This window comes from Mytilus californianus, unplaced genomic scaffold (genome assembly GCF_021869535.1).
Source record: "Mytilus californianus isolate M0D057914Y unplaced genomic scaffold, xbMytCali1.0.p SCAF_10, whole genome shotgun sequence".
NCBI classification, from domain to species: Eukaryota; Metazoa; Mollusca; class Bivalvia; order Mytilida; family Mytilidae; genus Mytilus; species Mytilus californianus.
Window position 1 is genome coordinate 28,412,621 of NW_026262582.1, and position 21,870 is coordinate 28,434,490.

General features: G+C 34.1%; 1 protein-coding gene and 1 long non-coding RNA gene across 4 annotated transcripts in view; one reads left to right on the plus strand and one right to left on the minus strand.

Annotated features, from left to right (window-relative positions):
* Positions 1 to 21,870, plus strand: part of LOC127717875 (synaptonemal complex protein 1-like) — a 106,518-nt gene that overhangs the window by 1,485 nt on the left and 83,163 nt on the right. Inside the window, exons 2-4 of one of the 2 annotated variants that reach the window (XM_052223736.1) lie at positions 6,610 to 6,827; positions 12,184 to 12,457; positions 19,203 to 19,453. In XM_052223736.1, the coding sequence (XP_052079696.1) occupies positions 6,610 to 6,827; positions 12,184 to 12,457; positions 19,203 to 19,453 (743 nt within the window). Of the gene's footprint in view, positions 1 to 6,609; positions 6,828 to 12,183; positions 12,458 to 17,138; positions 17,273 to 19,202; positions 19,454 to 21,870 lie in introns of those variants that run through there. The other variant, XM_052223737.1, reaches the window with a different exon arrangement.
* Positions 20,499 to 21,516, minus strand: LOC127717878 (uncharacterized). Of its 2 annotated transcripts, XR_007989451.1 has the most exons (3): positions 21,499 to 21,516; positions 21,254 to 21,330; positions 20,499 to 21,085 (listed from the first exon to the last, which is right to left on the minus strand). It is a non-coding gene; the product is annotated as an uncharacterized LOC127717878 (long non-coding RNA). The 2 variants fall into 2 exon arrangements; XR_007989450.1 differs by lacking the exon at positions 21,499 to 21,516 and having other exon boundaries at positions 21,254 to 21,486.

Sequence of the window (21,870 nt, forward strand, 5' to 3'; positions counted from 1 at the left end):
TTAAAATCCAAGTTCTAGAGTTATGGGTTCATTTATTACGAGGCATTAATATTTGTTAACAATACCAAAATTTCGTGTGTATATAAATACGAAATAAATATGTGTATAATCTTTTCTACTTCTTTTTGGTCCTTTTCTGTCGTTTTCTGTTCTTTTCTATAAATCGTCGCTCTTTTCTGTAAATCGTTGGACTACCCCTTTCTGTAGCTATGTGGTATTACGAAATTTTCAAAGTGAAATATTATGACATCAAAACAGCAAAGATAATGAATAAAAGAGAGGTGTTATTTTGTACATATACCAAGGGGAAACTTCGGTAAAAGCAATATTATTTATTGTTTATTGCATTTAATAGAAAATGAGTAATATGTGGCAAATAAAGCCAAGATTTTTGCAGAAATCCACAGACTTTAATACAGTGATTTTCGTTATAAAATTTTAAACATAGGTTACTCACTTGTTTGTTCATGATGTGCTAGAGTTTATTGTTTACAAAAAGTCCTAAATAACCTTAACATTCCAAAATATCTTGTGATGAGTCAATAAAGATGAGCACACCATAGAAGGTGTACTTGAATTGGTCCATATTTATATTTGTTTTAACCAATATCTTATTTTATAAACTTGTTTGAAGGAAATCATTGCTAGCACTGCATGCAATAATCCTGTATCTATCAAGCACCCAATTGTCAAATATTAGAGTACAAGGGGAACGGCTGTGCATTTTCTATAAAATTTCCATGTTTAGCATTGAAACAACAAAAGGGTGCATAATCCTTAACCAAAACATCAAACCATTACCTAAGTTTAACCATGAGCTGGACCCTAGTACCTCTAAAGTACATGGTTCCTGAAAGCAATTACTGAGGCCAAACAGACTTGCAGGAATGAGAATAGTCAGGCCATCATGGTATGTAGTTACATCTTGGTGAGCTCAGTTGACTTATTTGGAGTCTTGCCTCAGATTTTTCATTAGAGATATTTTCCCCATGAAAAAATACATCTACTTAGTATCCCAAAGAAATTGAAAAGTTAGCAAACATGTCATATATTGAAAACTGTCCATCCTCTTGACCATGCAAAATTCATAAGGAAAAATATAGCCTATAATATAATTATTTTTTTCCATATCTCCAGATATATTTTAGAAGTGAATGTTTCTTTTTGCAATTTTATTGGGTTGTCAATTCTTTTAGCATTGACCAAATTTTTTTTAGCATTGATATATATATATTTGTTAAAATATACTTTTTCAATTTTTTGGTCTTTTGGAAAATGTTGTTTGTGCTGTATTTAGACCCCTCTACCAAGAAATTTGTTTTTCATGCACATGTATAAAAATTGCGGTTTTTATACGCCCATTTAAGGGACGTTATATGGTATACCTCTGTCCGTCCGTCCGTCGTCAACATGTTGGACATTAACTCAAAAATGCTTTAACCAATTTGCATAAAACTTTGGTGAATTGTTTATATCTATTGACGTGAGCTCCCGTTTGTTTTTTATAAAATTTAGATTTTACGTTTCCGAGTTAAGGGGTTTTATTCATTAAAGAAAGGGGGATTTTCCAGTTTTTGGACAATAAGTCAAGAATGCTTTCACCAACTTGCAAGAAATTGTGGTGAATTGTTTATATCTATTCACATGAGCTCCCTTTCGAATTTTATAAATTTTACATTTTACATTTCTGAGTTATGGGGTTTTATTCATTAAAAAAAGGGGTGATTTTCCAGTCTTCGGACAATAACTCAAAAATGCTGTCACCAATTCTCATGAAACTTTGGTGAATTGTTTATATCTATTGATGTAAGCTCCCTTTTTATTTTCATAAATTTCTAATATGACATTGAGAATTAATTGAACTTTATTTGTTTATAGTCTGACAACAGATTTACTAAGTATTGCACAACAGCAAGAAATCTTTAATTGAATATAAATTCAATTCATATAACCAATTTCAAGTTCTTTGACTACATTTATTCAGAAACCTATAATATGTCAAATATTTAATTACAATCCAAATTCAGACCTGAATCAAGCTTGAATATTGTGTCCATTTTTGCCCCAACTGTTCAGGGTTGGACCTCTGCGGGCGTATCTAGCTGCACTCACCGAAGCAGTTTATTATCCAATGCAATCATAAGTTTGAACGTTGTTTTCAATTTAGACTTGTTTATATTTTTTGGTTTAGCCTTGTATTATATTGCCTTTGGGTTTATATGATCCGTTCATCCTATTTCGACTCTTCAAAATTCGAGTCTATCCTAAATTGAGGTAAATTATATGGCCTTCCAAATACCGTTTCGATTCCTAACATCACTGAAGAGACATTAATTGTCGAAATCAGGATATGGTGTACTCATTTTTGCACCTTTTGTTTGCGGTGTACCATCTTTTCCGCAAGTTTATTGTTTTCTGTTTGGTATTAAATTAATAGTTAAGATCCATTTTGTTACATCTGGTGATCCGTTTATTTGGCAATTGCCAATGGCAGTCAGCAGGGTTTAAGAACATCTGTTGTTCGACCTGCTAGTCAAATGTGTTTTGTTAAAATATACTTTTTCAATTTTTTGGTCTTTTAGAAAATGTTATTTTTGCTGTATTTAGACCCCTCTACCAAGAAATTTGTTTTGCATGCACACGTATAAAAATTGCGGTTTTTATCCAACGCAATCATAGGTTTGAACGTTGTTTTCAACTTAGACTTGTATATATATATATCACTTTCAATTTAATTATTATGCTTTGCATTAAACAACCAACAATCAATCAATCATGCTTTGCATGGACAGCAACCTATTTTGTATTTAAAAAACCCGTTTAGAATTGACAAACGGAAAAATCTTTTGTTCAAAGTGTATAAAATGATATTGAATCAGTGATTGGCAAATACAGAATTGAATTTCTGAAAAATTATTTTTCTACTTTTTAGGACTACATCAGGTTCCAGGTTTGTGTTAACAAAAGTTTCTTAATTTTGGGTTTATTTCTCATACATTTTATAAGAGTTGTGGTTCTTTCAAAAAGCTGGACTATTTTAATTTATTTCATTAGAACATTCATGTCCATAAAGAATTATATTTAATTAATAATTTTTTTACTAAAGTCACTTAAAGTGAGATAACATGTCACAATTAATCAACCATTTGCCGGTATGTGATTTTTATACGACCGCAAAAAATTTTTTGTGGTCATATATTGGTATGACGTTGGTGTCATCGTCGTCGTTGTCATCCGGCGTCGTCCGAAGACACATTGGTTTTCGCACTCTAACTTTAGTTTAATTTAAGTGAATGGATCTCTTTGAAATTTTACCACAAGGTTCAATACCACAAAAGGAAGGTTGGGATTGATTTTGGGGGTTATGGTACCAACAGTAAAGGAATTAGGGGCCAAAAAGGGGCCAAAAATAAGCATTTTTGTAACTTCCAGACATAACTTGTGTGTTAGTGTATGGATCTCTCTGACATTGTACCACAAGGTTCCATATCACAAAAGGAATGCTGGGATTGATTTTGGGGGTAATTGCCTCAAAATTTTAGGAATTAGGGGCCAAAAAAGGGGCAAAAAACAAGCATTTTTCTAGTTTCATGACAATAACTTGTGTGTAAGTGTATGGATCTTTCTGAAAGTGTACTACAAGGTTCCATATCACAAAGGGAAAGCTGGAATTGAGTTTGGGGGTAATTGCCGAAACGTTTAGGAATTGGGGGCCAAAAAGGGGCCAAAAATAAGCATTTTTCTAGTTTCCAGACAATAAACTTGTGTTCAAGTGTATGGATCTCTCTGAAATTGTACTGCAAGGTACCATACCACAAAGGGAAGGCTGGGATTGAGTTTGGGGGTGATGAATCATAAGGGGGTTCAAAAAATTTGGGGGGGGGGGATTTTTTTTTTTCCCTTTTTTTTCTTTTTTTCCTTTTTTTTTCTTTTAAAATTTTCCATTTTAAGTTGGTTATTTCTGATTTATATTTAAAAGCAAATAATAATGATATGGTAGGAGATACACACCAAACAGGATGTGTAAATTATTATATAATAAGTATTGTGCAATAGCAAGAAATTTTTCAATTGCACAGAATTGCACAATAGCAAGAAATCTTCAATTGCACAGTATTGCGCAATAGCAAGAAATCTTCAATTGCACAGTATTGCGCAATAGCAAGAAATATCCAATAGCACAATATTGCGCAATAGCAAGAAATTGTCAATTGTACTGTATTGCGCAATAGCAAGAAATATTTAATTGCACAGTATTGTGCAAAAGAAGATACTTCGTATAAATTGCTTATTTCTTGACCAATTTCAATGGGGTTTTATTCTTGAATTCTTGGGGTTCTTTAATATGCTGATTCTAACCGTGTATTTAGTTTTTGGATTTTGGGCCCCATTTTTGAATTGGTCCACATTGAGGTCCAAAGGGTCCAAAATTAAACTTTGTTTGATTCCATCAAAAATTGAATCATTGAGGTTCTTTGATATGCCGAATCTAACCTTGTATTTAGATTCTTAATTTTTGGTTCCGTTTTCAAATTGGTCTACATTAAGGTCCAAAGGGTCCAAAATTAAACTTAGTTTGATTTTAACAAAAATTGAATTCTTAGGGTTCTTTGATATGCTGAATCTAAACATGTATTTAGATTTTTGATTATGGGCCCAGTTTTCAAGTTGGTCCAAATCGGGGTCCAAAATTAAACTTTGTTTGATTTCAACAAAAATTGAATACATGGGGTTCTTTGATATGCTGAATCTAACCATGTATTTAGATTTTTGATTTTTGGGCCCCGTTATCAACTTTGTCCACATTGAGGTCAAAAGGGTCCAAAATTAAACTTTGTTTGAATTCATCAAAAATTGAATTCTTGGGGTTCTTTGATATGCTGAATCTAACCATGTATTTAGATTTTGGATATTGGACCATAATAGGTGACTGTCAAATTTAAAATTTTTAAGTTCTTAGACCACATTCATTCTGTGTCAGAAACCTATGCTGTGTCAAATATTTAATCACAATCCAAATGCAAAGCTGTATCAAGCTTGAATGTTGTGTCCATACTTGCCCCAACTGTTCAGGGTTTGACCTCTGCGGTCATATCAAGCTGTGCCCTGCAGAGCATTTTATTTCAACATAAAATTAAATATTTCCTCACAAGGAGATCTCCGTTTTATCAGGTTCAAATTTATAGAAACTTTTTCTGTGTCTGTATCTTTCCATGTAGATGAATTTTGGTTTTTATACGACCGCAAAAATTAAAAAATATTTGGTCGTATATTGGTATCACGTTGTCGTCTCCGGTGTCGTCGTTGTCAGCTTCGTCCGAAGACAGATGGTTTCCGGAGAATAACTTTAGTATTTAAGTAAATAGAAATCAATAAATTTTAACACAAGGTTTATAACCACTAAAGGAAGGTTGTGATTGATTTTGGGGGTTATGGTCCCAACTGTTTAGGAATTAGGGGCCAAAAAGGGGCCCAAATAAGCATTTTTGTAGTTTCCAGACAATAACTTGTGTTAAAGTGTATGAATCTCTCTGAATTATACCACAAGTTTCCATACTACAAAGGGATGGTTAGGATTGACTTTGGGGGGTTATGGCTCAAACCAATTAGTAATTAGGGGCAAAAAAGGGGAAAACAAGGGTTTTTCTTGTGTTAAAGTGTATGAATCTCTCTGAATTTATACCACAAGTTTCCATATTACAAAGGGATGGTTAGGATTGACTTTGGAGGGGGGGTTATGGCTTATACCAATTAGTAATTAGGGGCAAAAAAAGGGGAAAAACAAGGGTTTTTCTGGTTAAAGGACAATTGAGACAATTGAAAAGCAGTGTAAGGGAGGTAATCCAAATCAATTAAAAGAACACTGTTTGATTACCTCCCTTACACTGCTTGTAAATTATGTATTAAGAAATGATGATTGTCTTGAGGTGATTAGCTGTCAATTTATTTTTAGCAGTTACTATTAATTAATATTAATTTTAGCCATGACTATGTATGTCATTTTATATTTTAAAACTTTTATGATGTATTTAAATGGGTAATTATGGTTGCAAACTCCACTAGAAATTTGAATTGAGATACTGACCATATCTTGAGGGAAAGATTTTTTTTTTGGGAATAAGGGAAAGGGGGGAGGTGAAAAAAATTGGAGGGGGGGGAAATTTTTCTCATTTCAGATTTTTTTTGGGGGGTTAATATTCAACAGCATAGTGTATTGCACAAAAGCAAAAAACCGGGGTAAAATTTTTTTTTTTTAGGGGGGGGGTCAATTCGCAACAGCATAGTTTAGTGCACAAAAGCAAAAAATTGAATATAAATTCAAATCATATAACCAATTTGAAGTTCTTTGACTACAGTTATTCTGTGTCAGAAACCTATTATGTGTCAAAAATTTAGTTACAATCCAAATTCAGACCTGTATCAAGCGTGAATATTGTGTCCATTTTGGCCCTAACGTTTCAGGGTTGGACATCTGCATCGTATCCAGCTGCGCTCAGCGAAACAATTTATTTTTTTTGTCGTTGGGTTGATGTCTCATTTGAAGTTCACCCATTGTCTCCTTTTATTCATACTTGATTCAGATTAATACAAATGTATTTATTCCTGCAGGATGGAGAAAACGTGTGAGATTTGCTGATGAAAAAAAACCTCCGGATTCTGTGAGGTCAAATGAGACACCAGAAGCCAGTGGAAAATCATCTTCAAAATGGAAAAAAATACAGAAAAAAGTAAAATCAACCAAGCCTTCAGACACTTCTCAGACTACAAAGCCAAATATTTCTTCAATAATAGAGAATGCCATCGCTAATGCACCATCTTTTAAAAAGGTTTGTTATGAACCCAGGTACATAAGCTCCCCTTGGCTGATTATGGTCAATGTAAGTTACATCAGCACTCAATGATCCAGGTGAAGATAAGTATTGTTGTTGAGTGAATTTCTAGAATGTATTTTTAGTAATATGCTGTATGCCTTGTGCAATATGCTGTTTTTGACCTACGAAAAGCTAAACACAACAGTATTGGTGTGCAAACTGAGCAAATACAAATGTACATGTGATCAAGTTTTAACGAATCACAAATCCTTAAAAATATTCAATTAATAATATATATATATACCATCTTTTCCGCAAGTTTATTGTTTTCTGTTTGGTATTAAATTAATATTAAGATCCTTTTTGTTACATCTGGTGATCAATATATTTGGCAATAGCCAATGGCAGTCAGCAGGGTTTTAAAACATCCGTTGTTCGACCTGTTAGTCAAATGCGTTTTGTTAAAATATACTTTTTCACTTTTTATGTCTTTTGGAAAATGTTTTACATGCACACGTATAAAAATTGAGGTTTTTATCCAATGCAATCATAGGTTTGAACTTTGTTTTCAAATTAGACTTGTTTATATTTTTTCGTTTGGGCTTGTATTATATTTTCCTTCGGGTTTATATGATCCGTTCATCCTATTTCGACTCTTTAAAATTCAAGAGTCTATCCTAAATTGAGGTAAATTATATGGCCTTCCAAATACCGTTTCAATCGCTAACATCACTGAAGAGATATTAATTGTTGAAATCCGGATATGGTGTACAAATTTTTGCACCTGATGTTTGTGGTATACCATCTTTTCTGCAAGTTTATTGTTTTCTGTTTGGTATTAAATAAATATTAAGATCCTTTTTGTTATATCTGGTGATCAATTTATTTGGCAATCGCCAATGGCTGTCAGCAGGGTTTTAGAACATCCGTTGTTAGTCAAATGTGTTTTGTTATGCCCCCATCGTAGCGGTGTGGGCATCAAGTTTTACCCTTGTCCGTCTGTACGTACGTATGTCCCCAAATTGGTTTCCTTTCTCTAACTTGAGTTTGCCTCAACCAAATGTTATCAAACTTATACACAATGCTTATTACCTCAATACACAGATCAAGTTTGAATTTTGGTGGCATCACTTTAACTGTTCCAGATTTATGCCCCTTTATAAATGGAAAAATTGCAAAATTTTTAGTTTCCATTCTCTAACTTAAGTTTGCCTCAACCAAATGTTATGAAACGTATACACAATGCTTATTACCACAAAACACAGATCAAGTTTGAATTTTGGTGGCTTCACTTTAACCGTTCTAGATTTATGCTACTTTATGAATGGAAAAATTGCAAAATTTTTAGTTTCCGTTCTCTAACTTAAGTTTGCCTCAACCAAATGTTATGAAACTTATACACAATGCTTATTACCACAAAACACAGATCAAGTTTAATTTTGGTTGCTTCACTTTAACCGTTCTAGATTTATGCTACTTTATGAATGGAAAAATTGCAAAATTTTTAGTTTCCATTCTGTAACTTAAGTTTGCCCCAACCGAACATTATGAAACCTATACACAATATTCATTACCACAAAACTAAGATCAAGTACACATGTTTTGTTTCCGTTTTCTAACTTAAGTTTGCCTCATGCAACCAAATTTTATGAAACTTATACCCAATGCTTATTACCACAAAACACAGATCAAGTTTGAATTTTGGTGGCTTCACTTTAACCGTTCTAGATTTATGCTACTTTATGAATGGAAAAATTGCAAAAATGTTTAGTTTCCGTTCTCTAACTTAAGTTTGCCTCAACCAAATGTTATGAAACTTATACACAATGCTTATTACCACAAAACACAGATCAACTTGGAATTTTGGTGGAGTCACTTTAACCGTTCTAGAGTTATGCTCCTTTATAAATGGAAAAATTGCAAAGTTTTTATTTTCTTCTAAATAAAAGTAATTTTTAAAATTGGAGTTATCTTCCTTTGTCCATGATTAAAGTTGAATCAGCTCCAATCAATGCTTTATACAATGCAATGTTTAATTTTGACTTCCACTGATAAAACACAGATCAAGTTGAATTTGGGTAGTGTCACTTTAACCATTATTGAGTTATGCCCTTAATAAATTGAAAGATTGCAAAATTTTTAGTTTCCATTCTGTAACTTAAGTTTGCCCCAACCGAACATTATGAAACCTATACACAATATTCATTACCACAAAACTAAGATCAAGTACACATGTTTTGTTTTCGTTTTCTAACTTTAGTTTGCCTCATGCAACCAAATTTTATGAAACTTATACCCAATGCTTATTACCACAAAACACCGATCAAGTTTGAATTTTGGTGGCTTCACTTTAACCGTTCTAGATTTATGCTACTTTATGAATGGAAAAATTGCAAAATTTTTAGTTTCCATTCTCTAACTTTAGTTTGCCTCAACCAAATGTTATGAAACTTATACACAATGCTTATTACCACAAAACACAGATCAACTTGGAATTTTGGTGGCGTCACTTTAACCGTTCTAGAGTTATGCTCCTATATAAATGGAAAAATTGCAAAGTTTTTATTTTCTTCTAAAGTAATTTTTAAAATTGGAGTTATCTTCCTTTGTCCATGATTAAAGTTGAATCAACTCCAATCAATGTTTTATACAATGCAATGTTTAATTTTGACTTCCACTGATAAAACACAGATCAAGTTGAATTTGGGTAGTGTCACTTTAACCATTATTGAGTTATGCCCTTAATAAATTGAAAGATTGCAAACTTTTTAGTTTCCATTCTGTAACTTAAGTTTGCCCCAACCGAACATTATGAAACCTATACACAATATTCATTACCACAAAACTAAGATCAAGTACACATGTTTTGTTTCCGTTTTCTAACTTTAGTTTGCCTCATGCAACCAAATTTTATGAAACTTATACACAATGCTTATTACATGTACTACATAATACAGATGAATTATGAAATTTGGTGGTGACACTTTTACCATTCTTGAGTTATGTCCCTTTTTAAACATAAAAATTGCTGAATTTTTGGTTTCTGTTCTCTGACTTTACAGGGGTTAAAAAATCCACTAGCCCGACGCCCGGGACTAGACTATTACACCTCGGGCAATTAAAACTTGTAACCCAATATGCCCGACGGACTAGTCACAAAAAACTCTTGGCATTTCCAAAATAGAAAGTGGAAAATCCCCTTATCACTATTCTATCTTAGCCAAACAAATTGAATTACGTCATCCGGGAGTCCAAGAATTTGAACCGATTTTGTACATGTTTTAGAAATAGAACAACTAACTCTGGGTGGACCGGTATCATGTATTGATCGCAATTCACGTACTTTCAATATCAATTTCTCAGTACAGGGGGTATTGTACATTGCTTATGCCGAGATTTTTAATTAATGGTACTTGGGTGTATAATGTAATGATCGATATTGACCTGTCTTGTCAGACAGCTGTTGAGCTTGAAACCATGCACAAATTATTTCTAAATATTTTAGTACGGCCACCACAGGAACTTTGTCAGTTTCAAAACGAAAAACGGTAGATGAAGGGGGTAATGAGGCTGAAAATTCATCCCAAAAAATGCCAAATACGACCAGGAAGAGCGGAAAAAAAAATTTATAGTGTCATGGACAGAAAGATTCCCCATGGGCAAGGTCGGCTGTTACTGATGATAAACAAGAGATTATGTTTTGTGAATATTGCCGTTATTTTCCTGATCACGCTGATAAAAAAACTGCTTTGTATGTGGGAACAACAAATATGGGAATTGAATCACTGGTATCACATGACAAGACCAATGAACACGTTTTCTGTGCCCAAAAATATTTAACAACCCATAGTACAAGGGAAATCCCAAAAGATGTCTAGAGATCCTTGTTATAATTAATAAAACAAAAATTTATTTAATTTATTTTATTAGATACAGTGTATATTGCCGCCTTCAAAACAAAGGACACCTACTATGTATTATGCAACAAATTCTGAATTTGTAAGGCATACTCGGGCTAGCAGGCCAGTTTTGATTGGCTAGCAGTTCTACTAACAGGGCTAGTAAAATCCTGCTACCAACAAGTCCTGGGCTAGTGAGCTGTAACACAATTTTTTAACCCCTGCGTTAGTTAGCCTCAACCAAATGTTATGAGACTTACACACAATGCTTATTACCACAAAGCTCAGATCAAGTTCAAATTTGGGTAGCATCACTTTTACCGTGCTTCAGTTATGTCCCTTTATAACTATATGATATGCAAGCAGGGGCATCATCCACATTTATTAAAATATACTTTTTCACTTTTTTGGTCTTTTGGAAAATGTTGTTTGTGCTGTATTTAGACCCCTCTACCAAGAAATTTGTTTTACATGCACACGTATAAAAATTGAGGTTTTTATCCAACGCAATCATAGGTTTGAACGTTGTTTTCAATTTAGACTTGTATATATATATATATCACTGAAGAAGGCTATTTGTTAAGCCGAAATATTTGTCAACACGATTTAATAACAACATCTTCATATAATACCATCTTATATTAGTATCGTTGTGCAAATCTCTAGACTTATATATATATAGTTGTATATACAGAATGTACACAGCTATGTATCACCATCACTGCTGGTGATCCGATGGATAAATCTGGTGTAGAGTTGTCACTGGTTCAGATGTACTTATATATATATATGTATATATATATTACCTATGTATTAGGTAGAGAGATGTACAATAGATGTGTAATATTAAGGTTTTAGAATTCCATTTTTCTTGAGATCTGGATTGTATGCACAATTTGAATTTCAGAGAAAAAAATATAATAACTCGCATTGAATTTCTCGCAATATTATTGGTGAAAAAAATCACTGCTTTAAGTGAATTTTAAGTGAATTCCTTTGTTTGTACTGTATCATAGTGCCACCATTCAAATTAGTTCACATCTTCTGTAAACATTTAAAAGTTTGTGAAAAAATAGAATGTCTGATCGTGTCTCTGTCAAAAAAGTTGCTTAATTATTTTATTTTATGTCCCGTCAACTTTTTTAACAACTTGCCAAAATGACCATGATATATTTTACCTGTCGGAAAGAGAAAAACCCTTGTTCAAATTCTGAGCTTGTTTTTGAAATTTTCATCTGTCATTAAAATGGACGTAAAATCGTGTAACATACAGCCTTCCATTTATTTTCGATACTCAGAGTCAGCTGCAGTGCCATCTTGAATCACAGTGGCTTGGGAAAGTAATGTGTTTTCCAGCGAATGAAAACATTAGGAATAAAAAAATTTCCTGGGCTTGAAAATTTTTTAATGGAACAGCTATTGGACAGCTATAACCTTAATAACTAAGATAGCAGTATTAATTCTAATTTTAGAAAAGCAAATGGAGAACAGATGCCCTAAAGAAATTGAGAAAACAACCTAAGAAAACAGTACTTGTACTACAGCCACTCTCTCCTTCACCAAGACATCAGGCAGGGCCTACAATAATTAAACGACCTTGGCCATTAGGCGAGACGACGCCACCAACTTCTTCATCTGTAAAGTTGCCTTTAATTAAGAAATTGTCAGAGGGAAAATCACAGAATACCGAGAATGAGGATCAAAGTCTGAAGAATAATAATCAAAACATGCAAGCAGTAGAAAAAGGTAAAACAATGGTATCTTTATAAATACATATAGATAAGAAGATGTGGTATGAGTGCCAATGAGAAAACTCTCCATCCAAGTCACAATGTATAAAAAGTAAACAATTATAGGTCAAAGTATGGCCTTCAGCATGGAGTCTTGGCTCACACAGAACAGCAACTATAAAGGGCCCAAAAATGACTACTGTAGAACAATTCAAACAGGAAAACCAACAGTCTAATCTATATAAAAAATGAGAAACAAGAAACACTTATGAACCACACCAACAAACAGCAACCACTGAATAACAGGCTTCTAACAGTCTATTCCACTTATTTGCATATAACTTTTATAAGTTTATCTGACAAATAGGCTAGATGCATTTAACCGGAATCAGTGTACTGTAAATCTGTCAACGTTTATTTGTTCCACCTATAACAGAAGTTCCCCTGAAAACATTTTTTATAAACAATGCCATAATAGACTGTTCCTGTTGGAATAAATATTCTATAACCTTTATTCTGTTAGGAACACATACTGTAATATTTGAGCTGCGTCTGATAGAAATGGACCTAATGCAAGTGCACATAATACAAGTACATGTGTAGGACTTTGATTGATTTTTAAACATTCAAATACGAAATAAAAGAGGAATTTTGGTCTGTTTTGAAGGGTTCTTATATCTACTTAATTTTCAAACAGTTACAGACTTTGCATAGAGATTTTTCAACTCTAAATAAGTTAACATATGTATAGATATTCATTTGCATCAGGTTGATTTCAGTCTGTCGCAGCTCATTTGTTCCAGTGGAAATAGTATTCCATTATATTTCTTCCATTTGGACTCATATTATGAGATACTTATATTTCATGACTGACCGAATTATTTCACAAATACATTTTTTTTTAATTTTGAGCCTGTTCATTGCTCTTTTTTTCTTGCGATTTTTTTTTGCTACTTTGGAAATCCATACTTTGTTTTTGTGTATTCTTGTAAGAGAAGATCAAAATTTAACAAGCTCTTGATGCTTTTTATTCGTGTTATTTATCTACTCTGGGAAAATCATGAAAGTAAGTCACTCATGAAAAAAAAAGAGGCAAAAGATAACATAGGGACATTCAAACTCATTAGTCGAAAATAAACTGACAACGCCATTGCTAAAAAAGAAAAAGACCAACAGACAAATAATAGTACACAAAACACAACATAGAAAACTAAAGACTGAGCAACAAGAACCCCACTTAAATCTGGGGGTGATCTCAGGTTCTCTGGAAGGGTAAGCCGATCCTGCTCCACATGTGGCATTAGTTGTACCAGGTGGGTTATCATGATATACCCTTGAAGCTATATCAAAGTGCTGTTGGGCAGTGGTAAAATACAAATTAATCATTTGGTCATATGGTCCATTCAAGGAATAACTCTAATTTGATATAAAGTGGAAAAAGACATCTATACGAATGATTGATTTAATGATGGAATGACAATGACGTTTACACATAGATACCATGACGTAACATAGATACCATGACGTAACATAGATACCATGACGTAACATAGACAGTGCTTAAGGAGTACATGTATAATTCCCAAGATACTATGATAAGTCTCTACTTATCCTCAACATACGAGGGGCCGCGAGTTTATGCAATTAAAGTCTCAATGAGCAATGTATCAAAATTAAGAAAATTGTCTGTGAAAGACTGAATCACATATAACATTATCACTGAATCACATGCGTTTGAAATTGTGCTAATCCATCTCGACAAAAAGTGTTGTAGTATTTGTCTAGTGTCCTGGAGGTCCTTGTGTTCATTTGAAGTTGGTGGATATGAGTGTAGACAGTCATTCAAACTTGGACTCTTTGTATTCTCTTTATAACTGCAATCATAAACAATTATAATCTGAGTAGTTGTAGAATCTTTCTTGACAGGGTAATTGGGAATGTAATGAAATCGCTATGGCTCGTCGTCAGGTTTGTCCTTAGCTTTTATTCCAAGGGATTCTAATTTCCCAAACATTTCAATATCATGATCCTCTCCTTCATGATTTGTTAAAACATGCATCATGTGTAAATTGCGTTGTTGTGTTGCACATGAAGTAAGTATTCCAGATAACAAATATCCTATTTTTGATCTCATCGCTGTCGGTCTGTTGCCTCGACATATATCGTCCTTAATTACATCCCAGTAGTGGTTTGTTCCAATGAGTAATGAAATGTCAAAGGTATTATCCTCTGACAATGGGTGGGCTAGTTTAAGTCCCTTCGAATACTGTTGTTTGTGTAAAATGTACCTGCGATTATTCTGGGTCAGTGCTGCTATGGTAGGTACAATCAATACCTGTAAAGGTATTTCTCTCCTGAGTCTACTTCTAAGTATACCGTGGCCTTGTTCATGTGGCGAACATTCGTGTCGTAATCTCTAAAGGCGGATATGTTGAGGGTTTCCTTTCCGTCTTTCTTGACTTTCAACATGTCTGCTAATTCATGTGCTTTAAAAGATTCCATTTTTTAACTATTCAAAAGAAACTTTTAACAAGGGTTCTACAGTGAACCAAAGTCTTTAAGCGTTCATTTGATACCAAAATCATCCACATTTATTACTTATTGACAAATTTATAGCTTTGCCAGAATTTTTTAGGAACTATTTTGTTTAAAATACATGTATGTACTTCTTTCTTGTATGTTCTTTCTAACCTGGCCAAATAAGTAGTTCTATACCTTAAAAGGTCATGCAGGGGTTATAATAATAATACAAGTGCCTTTTATTAACTAGTACTTGTAAATGATTTTTGGCGGTAGAATTATATTTCCACATTAAATTTCAAGTCCCATGTTTTTATTTGCACCATGTATAAATGTTATGTACAGCACAAATTATTTCCTTTCTGTTAAAATTATTTTTGGACTTGTTAAATATGCAAGCGCACACCAAACAGTGACAGGATAGTCAACCAAATGAAGGTGGTCACTTAGTGGTAGAAGTAGAAATTTCTTATATTATTCACACACTGTAATGCTCTTAAATTTATGTGTGTTTTGGATGTGCACTAGTGATTGGTAAATATTGATACGTTTCTGTGTTTTTAATATATGTGATTTAACATCAAGAATTCCATTATTATGGAATCGTTCACTTTTGTACACTTCGGTATCTAAATAGAGAGTGGTAAAAGGGAGGGTCTGAACACGGAAACACATGAAATAACATATCGCAAAAATGTTGCACGGAAAAAGAACACTCTGGAAAAACGAAGCCAAGGAATAAAATTGTCAATATTAAGGAAAAAAGTACCAAAAGTTATTACTCAGCCGTTCTTGGAGAACATGCAGTCATTATAAATGGACATGGCGACCCTGCATGTGGTCACCTTTTAGCGTTTGTTAGTTGCATCCGATTTATCATAGTAATACAATAGGCTATTAATAAATATCTTGGGACCAGTTAATTAGTTTATAATTTAAAACAATATTTAGGCTGACTTTGAATTAGTCCCGGTTTACTTTTTAATCAAATGCAGGACAAGCACGAGAAAATAAGAGTACCGACACGAAACACGGAAAATAATTAAGGGAAAACACGAACCACGCACATCGAACCAAACATGAGAAAACAAGAAATAAAACGTCGAAACACGTGAAATAAAAAGGCCGAAAACGTTGCACGAAAATAACCCTTTACCACCCTCTAAATAGGCCATACTAGATGTCGACACCTCATATTAGAACTTTAGTAGATGGTCAATTTCGTTTGCAAGGTTAAAGAAATCTTCAACTTGCTCTATTTTGCCTGTGAAGACCATAAAACCGTCCCCCTATTGACAGTGTAATTTGATGTTTTTTCTCCTTTGGAACTTATCTAAGATTTTAATGAATAGGGCAGACAGATGCAGATCTGTGCATGTTGGTGACAATGGGCGCTCCTATAATGTGTTTGTATAACAGTCCATTAAACTCAAATTCATTGTTTCTAAGAATTAATTTAACAAATGCAGTTAAATCTATTTTGTTGAGAATCTTTTAAATATATTCTCCTGTGTGTCATTAAATTCTAATGCATTGATAACAGTTTCTTCTAAATTATCAATGATCATTTCTGTGTACATTGACGTACATCATAGGCAATAAGAATGCATACTTTTTTTACCTCGTGTGACTCTATTTTATTAATGAAATTTTTTGTATCTTGAATGTAAAAGTTATGCCTCTTCAATAATTGGATGTTGGATGTATACTAATTGATAATTTAGTCTTAGATGCATGATTGTTTTAATTAGTTGTTAGTGGCTTTGAACTAGCTGTCAGTAACTGAGAGTACTCTCAGATCTGTACTTAGTGTCTATTTGTTGTTGGGATATACAAGTACCCGGCTACGTCCACTCTGTGTAGTATTTCTGTTTGTATCCATCTGATGAGTTAAGCCTTTTTTAACTGATTTTTATAGTTCGTTCTTATGTTGTACTGTTACACCACTGTACCAGGTTAGGGTGAGGGTTGGGATCCTGATAACATGTTTAACCCCGCCACTTTCTGTATGTATGTGCCTGTCCCAAGTCAGGAGCCTGTAATTTAGTGGTTGTCATTTGTTGATGTGTTACATATTTGTTTTTCGTTCATTTTTGTACATAAATTAGGCCGTTAGTTTTCTCGTTTGAATGTTTTACATTTGTCATTTCAGTGCCTTTTATAGCTGACTATGCGGTATGGGCTGTGCTCATTGTTGAAGGCCGTACGGTGACCTATAGTTGTTAATTTCTGTGTTATTTGGTCTCTTGTGGAGAGTTGTCTCATTGGCAATCATACCACATCTTCTTTTTTATATTTATAAATAGATCAGGTAAGTATCTCTCGCGGGAGAGTTACACTTATTGATGATGGGTCGGTAACGAACATTAATGTGTCCTGCTAGCTGACCAGTTCGCAATGCCTCATTACTTATTATACCCCACGCAACGAGTTGCGGAGGGTATAATGTTTTTGACCCGTCCGTCTGTCTGTCCGTCTGTCAGTCTGTCAGTCCGTTTTCTTGTCATCGCAACTCCTTATTATACCCCACGCAACGAGTTGCGGAGGGTATAATGTTTTTGACCCGTCCGTCAGTCCTATTTCTTGTCATCGCAACTCCTCTCAAACCACACAACAGAATTTCACGAAACCTCTTTAGATAATAAGGACATACTATGTAGTTGTGCATATCGACAGGAAATTACGATTCAATTTTTTTTCTAGGAGTTACACCCCTTTGAACTTATTTACTTTAATGTACTACTGCAACAGTTTGTCATCGCAACTCCTCTCAAACCACACAACAGAATTTCATGAAACCTTTTCAGATAATAAGGACAAACAACTTAGATGTGCATATCGACAGGAAATTACGATTCAATTTTTTTTCCAGGAGTTACGCCCCTTTGAACTTATTTGCCAAATATACTACTGCAACCTTTTGTCATCGCAACTCCTGTCAAACCACACAACAGAATTTCATGAAACCTTTTCAGATAATAAGGACATACTACATAGATGTGCATATCGACAGGAAATTACGATTCAATTTTTTTTCCAGGAGTTACGCCCCTTTGAACTTATTTGCCCAATATACTACTGCAACCTTTTGTCATCGCAACTCCTCTCAAACCACACAACAGAATTTCATGAAACCTTTTCAGATAATAAGGACATACTAAGTAGATGTGCATATCGACAGAAAAAATAACGATTCAATTTTTTTTCCAGGAGTTACGCCCCTTTGAACTTATTTGCTTTAATGTACTACTGCAACAGTTTGTCATCGCAACTCTTCTGAAACCACACAACAGAATTTCATGATACTTTGTAGATAATAAGGACATACTACATTGATGTGCATATCGACAGGAAATTATGATTCAATTTTTTTTCTAGGAGTTACGCCCCTTTGAACTTATTTGCTTCAATGTACTTTTGCAACAGTTTGTCATCACAACTCTTCTGAAACCACACAACAGAATTTCATGAAACTTTGTAGATAATAAGGACATACTATGTAGATTTGCATATTGACAGGAAATTATGATTCAATTTTTTTTTCTTATACAATTTTTTTTTCTTACACTTATTTTATTTCTCCAATGACAATGTGGGGACGTGGGGTATGTGAGCGCGCTCACTAAGGTTCTTTAATTTCTAGATTAATTTTATGAATTTTTGGAAGAAGGTACATGTGTCCTCCATGTTTTGAATTATTATTATTCTTTAAGAAATTATACGTCTGGGAATCTTTTTTTTTCTCTCCTTGCTTCATATTTAACACTTCTCTCAACATGCCAAAATTGTAATGATTTACAATAAAAAGAAAATATTATCCTCCACACACATGGCCAAGATAACACTGATATATAATTTCTTATTTAGTTGAATTAATAATTAGAATAAAAAAAGTTCTAAGGTTCACGTATTGTCTTTTTTTTTCTTAAAAAGCAACTTGTTATTGCAATTTTCGAAGAATGAAGATGGATATGAGTTTAATTATTGCGATTTTAGGAAAAGTTACATACAGATATATATACGGAATATCAGAATGTGAGTTCTAATTATTGTCATACTCAAGGCTTCACATTATTCGCATTATTAAAAATCTGGCAATAATTTTTGAATTTACACAGTATCAAATATCTGTATCTTGTTGAATAGTACTATGGTAATTAAATTGATTTCATGCTTTGATATGAATGAACTATATAGTGAATGGCAAATAATATAAGTTAGCCAGAATATATTTTTTTCAGAAGAAAAGGTTTTTGATCTTCACAAAGGGATGTCATGGACCGCATTGAAGAGTAACAATATAGATGATGATGGTCTTTCAACATATTCATGTTCGGATGAAAGAATACATGGCTTAAGTTATGGATCACAAACTTCCCTGATTAACCCTGGAGTAATGGGTGTTCTGGAACGTTTGCAGGAGTTCAAGGGTACCAGGTTACAGTCAGATCTACATCATGAATTACAAGAAATTCGTCACAGAGTCAATCAGGTAAACAGCAGTGGCAGATCCAGGGGGTGTTCCAGGGTTGGAATCCCCCTTTTTGTTTGACAACATATGCTTTTGTATGGGGACATTTGGTTGGAACCCTCCTTTTAAAAATGGCTGGATCCACTCCAGAACAGTTTCTCAACTTTTGATATTTCAGTTTCCAGATATATTTAAAGAACAAAAATGAAACTATAGAACTAGGGTTAAATCATATTTCTTGTTTAATTAAGTCTCCCAAAGAAGTTTGGGAATTCCGCCGCTTTTAAATTTGAACTTGTCCGCACCCGTTCTCCAAAACCGCTTGTCAGATTAACTTAGGGTTTCAGAATATGTTAGACTAACATGTCTAGTGGTGCAATCAGGGGTTTTGTTTGTGCAATGGGGTTTATAAAGGGGTACTTTGAGGGGCAAAAAGAAAAGAGGGTTTTACTATAGAACCCTATGGGATTTTATTTTTAAAAATTTTCAAATGATTATAAATTGAAAACCATTTGTGATAGACACAATCTTTTTAACTGAAAATGTTCTAAATGATAAAGCCCATTGAATGAAATACAGGGTTAGTCCCCAGGGGTCACCCCCACCCCATGCATTTTAAGAAAGTTCTAATACCTTGTAGGTGGTCAAGATCCCCACCCTAAACCATATATATTCTGGTTTGTCATGCTAAGATGGTTTGAATGAAATACAGGGTTAGTCCCAAGGGGTCATCCTGACCTCTTGCCATTTGAGAAAGTTCTAATATCTTGTAAATGTTTGAGATCCCCACCCCTAAACCATATATATTCTGGTTTGTCATGATAAAGCACATCAAATGTAATACAGGGTTAGTCCCCAGGGGTCACCCCCACCCCATGCCATTTAAGAAAGTTCTAATATCTTGTAAGTGGTCAAGATCCCCACCCCTAAACCATATATATTCTGGTTTGTCATGAAGATGGTTTGAATGATATACAGGGTTAGTCCCCAGGGGTCATCCTGACCCCCTGCCATTTGAGAAAGTTCTAATATCTTGTAAATGGTCGAGATCCCCACCCCTAAACCATATATATTTATACCCCACGCAACGAGTTGCGGAGGGTATAATGTTTTTGACCCGTCCGTCCGTCTGTCCGTCTGTCTGTCCGTCAGTCCGTCAGTCCGTCAGTCCTGTTTCTTGTCATCGCAACTCCTCTCAAACCACACAACAGAATTTCACGAAACCTTTTTAGATAATAAGGACATACTATGTAGTTGTGCATATCGACAGGAAATTACGATTCAAATCTTTTTCTAGGAGTTACTCCCCTTTGAACTTATTTACTTTAATGTACTACTGCAACAGTTTGTCATCGCAACTCCTCTCAAACCACACAACAGAATTTCATGAAACCTTTTCAGATAATAAGGACATACTACATAGATGTGCATATCGACAGGAAATTACGATTCAATTTTTTTTCTAGGAGTTACGCCCCTTTGAACTTATTTGCCCAATATACTACTGCAACCTTTTGTCATCGCAACTCCTCTCAAACCACACAACAGAATTTCATGAAACCTTTTCAGATAATAAGGACATACTACGTAGATGTGCATATCAACAGGAAATTACGATTCAATTCTTTTTCTAGGAGTTATGCCCCTTTGAACCTATTTGCCCAATATACTACTGCAACCTTTTGTCATCGCAACTCCTCTCAAACCACACAACAGAATTTCATGAAACCTTTTTAGATGATAAGGACATACTATGTAGTTGTGCATTTCGACAGGAAATTACGATTCAATACTTTTTCTAGGAGTTACGCCCCTTTGAACTTATTTACTTTAATGTACTACTGCAACAGTTTGTCATCGCAACTCCTCTCAAACCACACAACAGAATTTCATGAAACCTTTTCAGATAATAAGGACATACTACGTAGATGTGCATATCAACAGGAAATTACGATTCAATTTTTTTTCCAGGAGTTACACCCCTTTGAACTTATTTGCCCAATATACTACTGCAACCTTTTGTCATTGCAACTCCTATCAAACCACACAACAGAATTTCATGAAACTGTGTAGATAATAAGGACATACTATGTAGATGTGGATATTGACAGGAAATTATGATTCAATTTTTTTTTCTGATACAATTTTTTTTTCTTACACTTATTTTATTTCTCCAATGACAATGTGGGGAAGTGGGGTATGTGAACGCGCTCACTAAGGTTCTTTAATCTGGTTTGTCATGATAAAGCACATCAAATGAAATACAGGGTTAGTCCTGAGGGGTCACCCCCACCCCCTGCCATTTAAGAAATTTCTACATCTTGTAAGTTGTCAAGATCCCCACCCCTAAACCATATATAGTCTGGTTTGTCATGCGAAGATGGTTTGAATGATATACAGGGTTAGTCCCCAGGGGTCATCCCGACCCCCTGCCATTT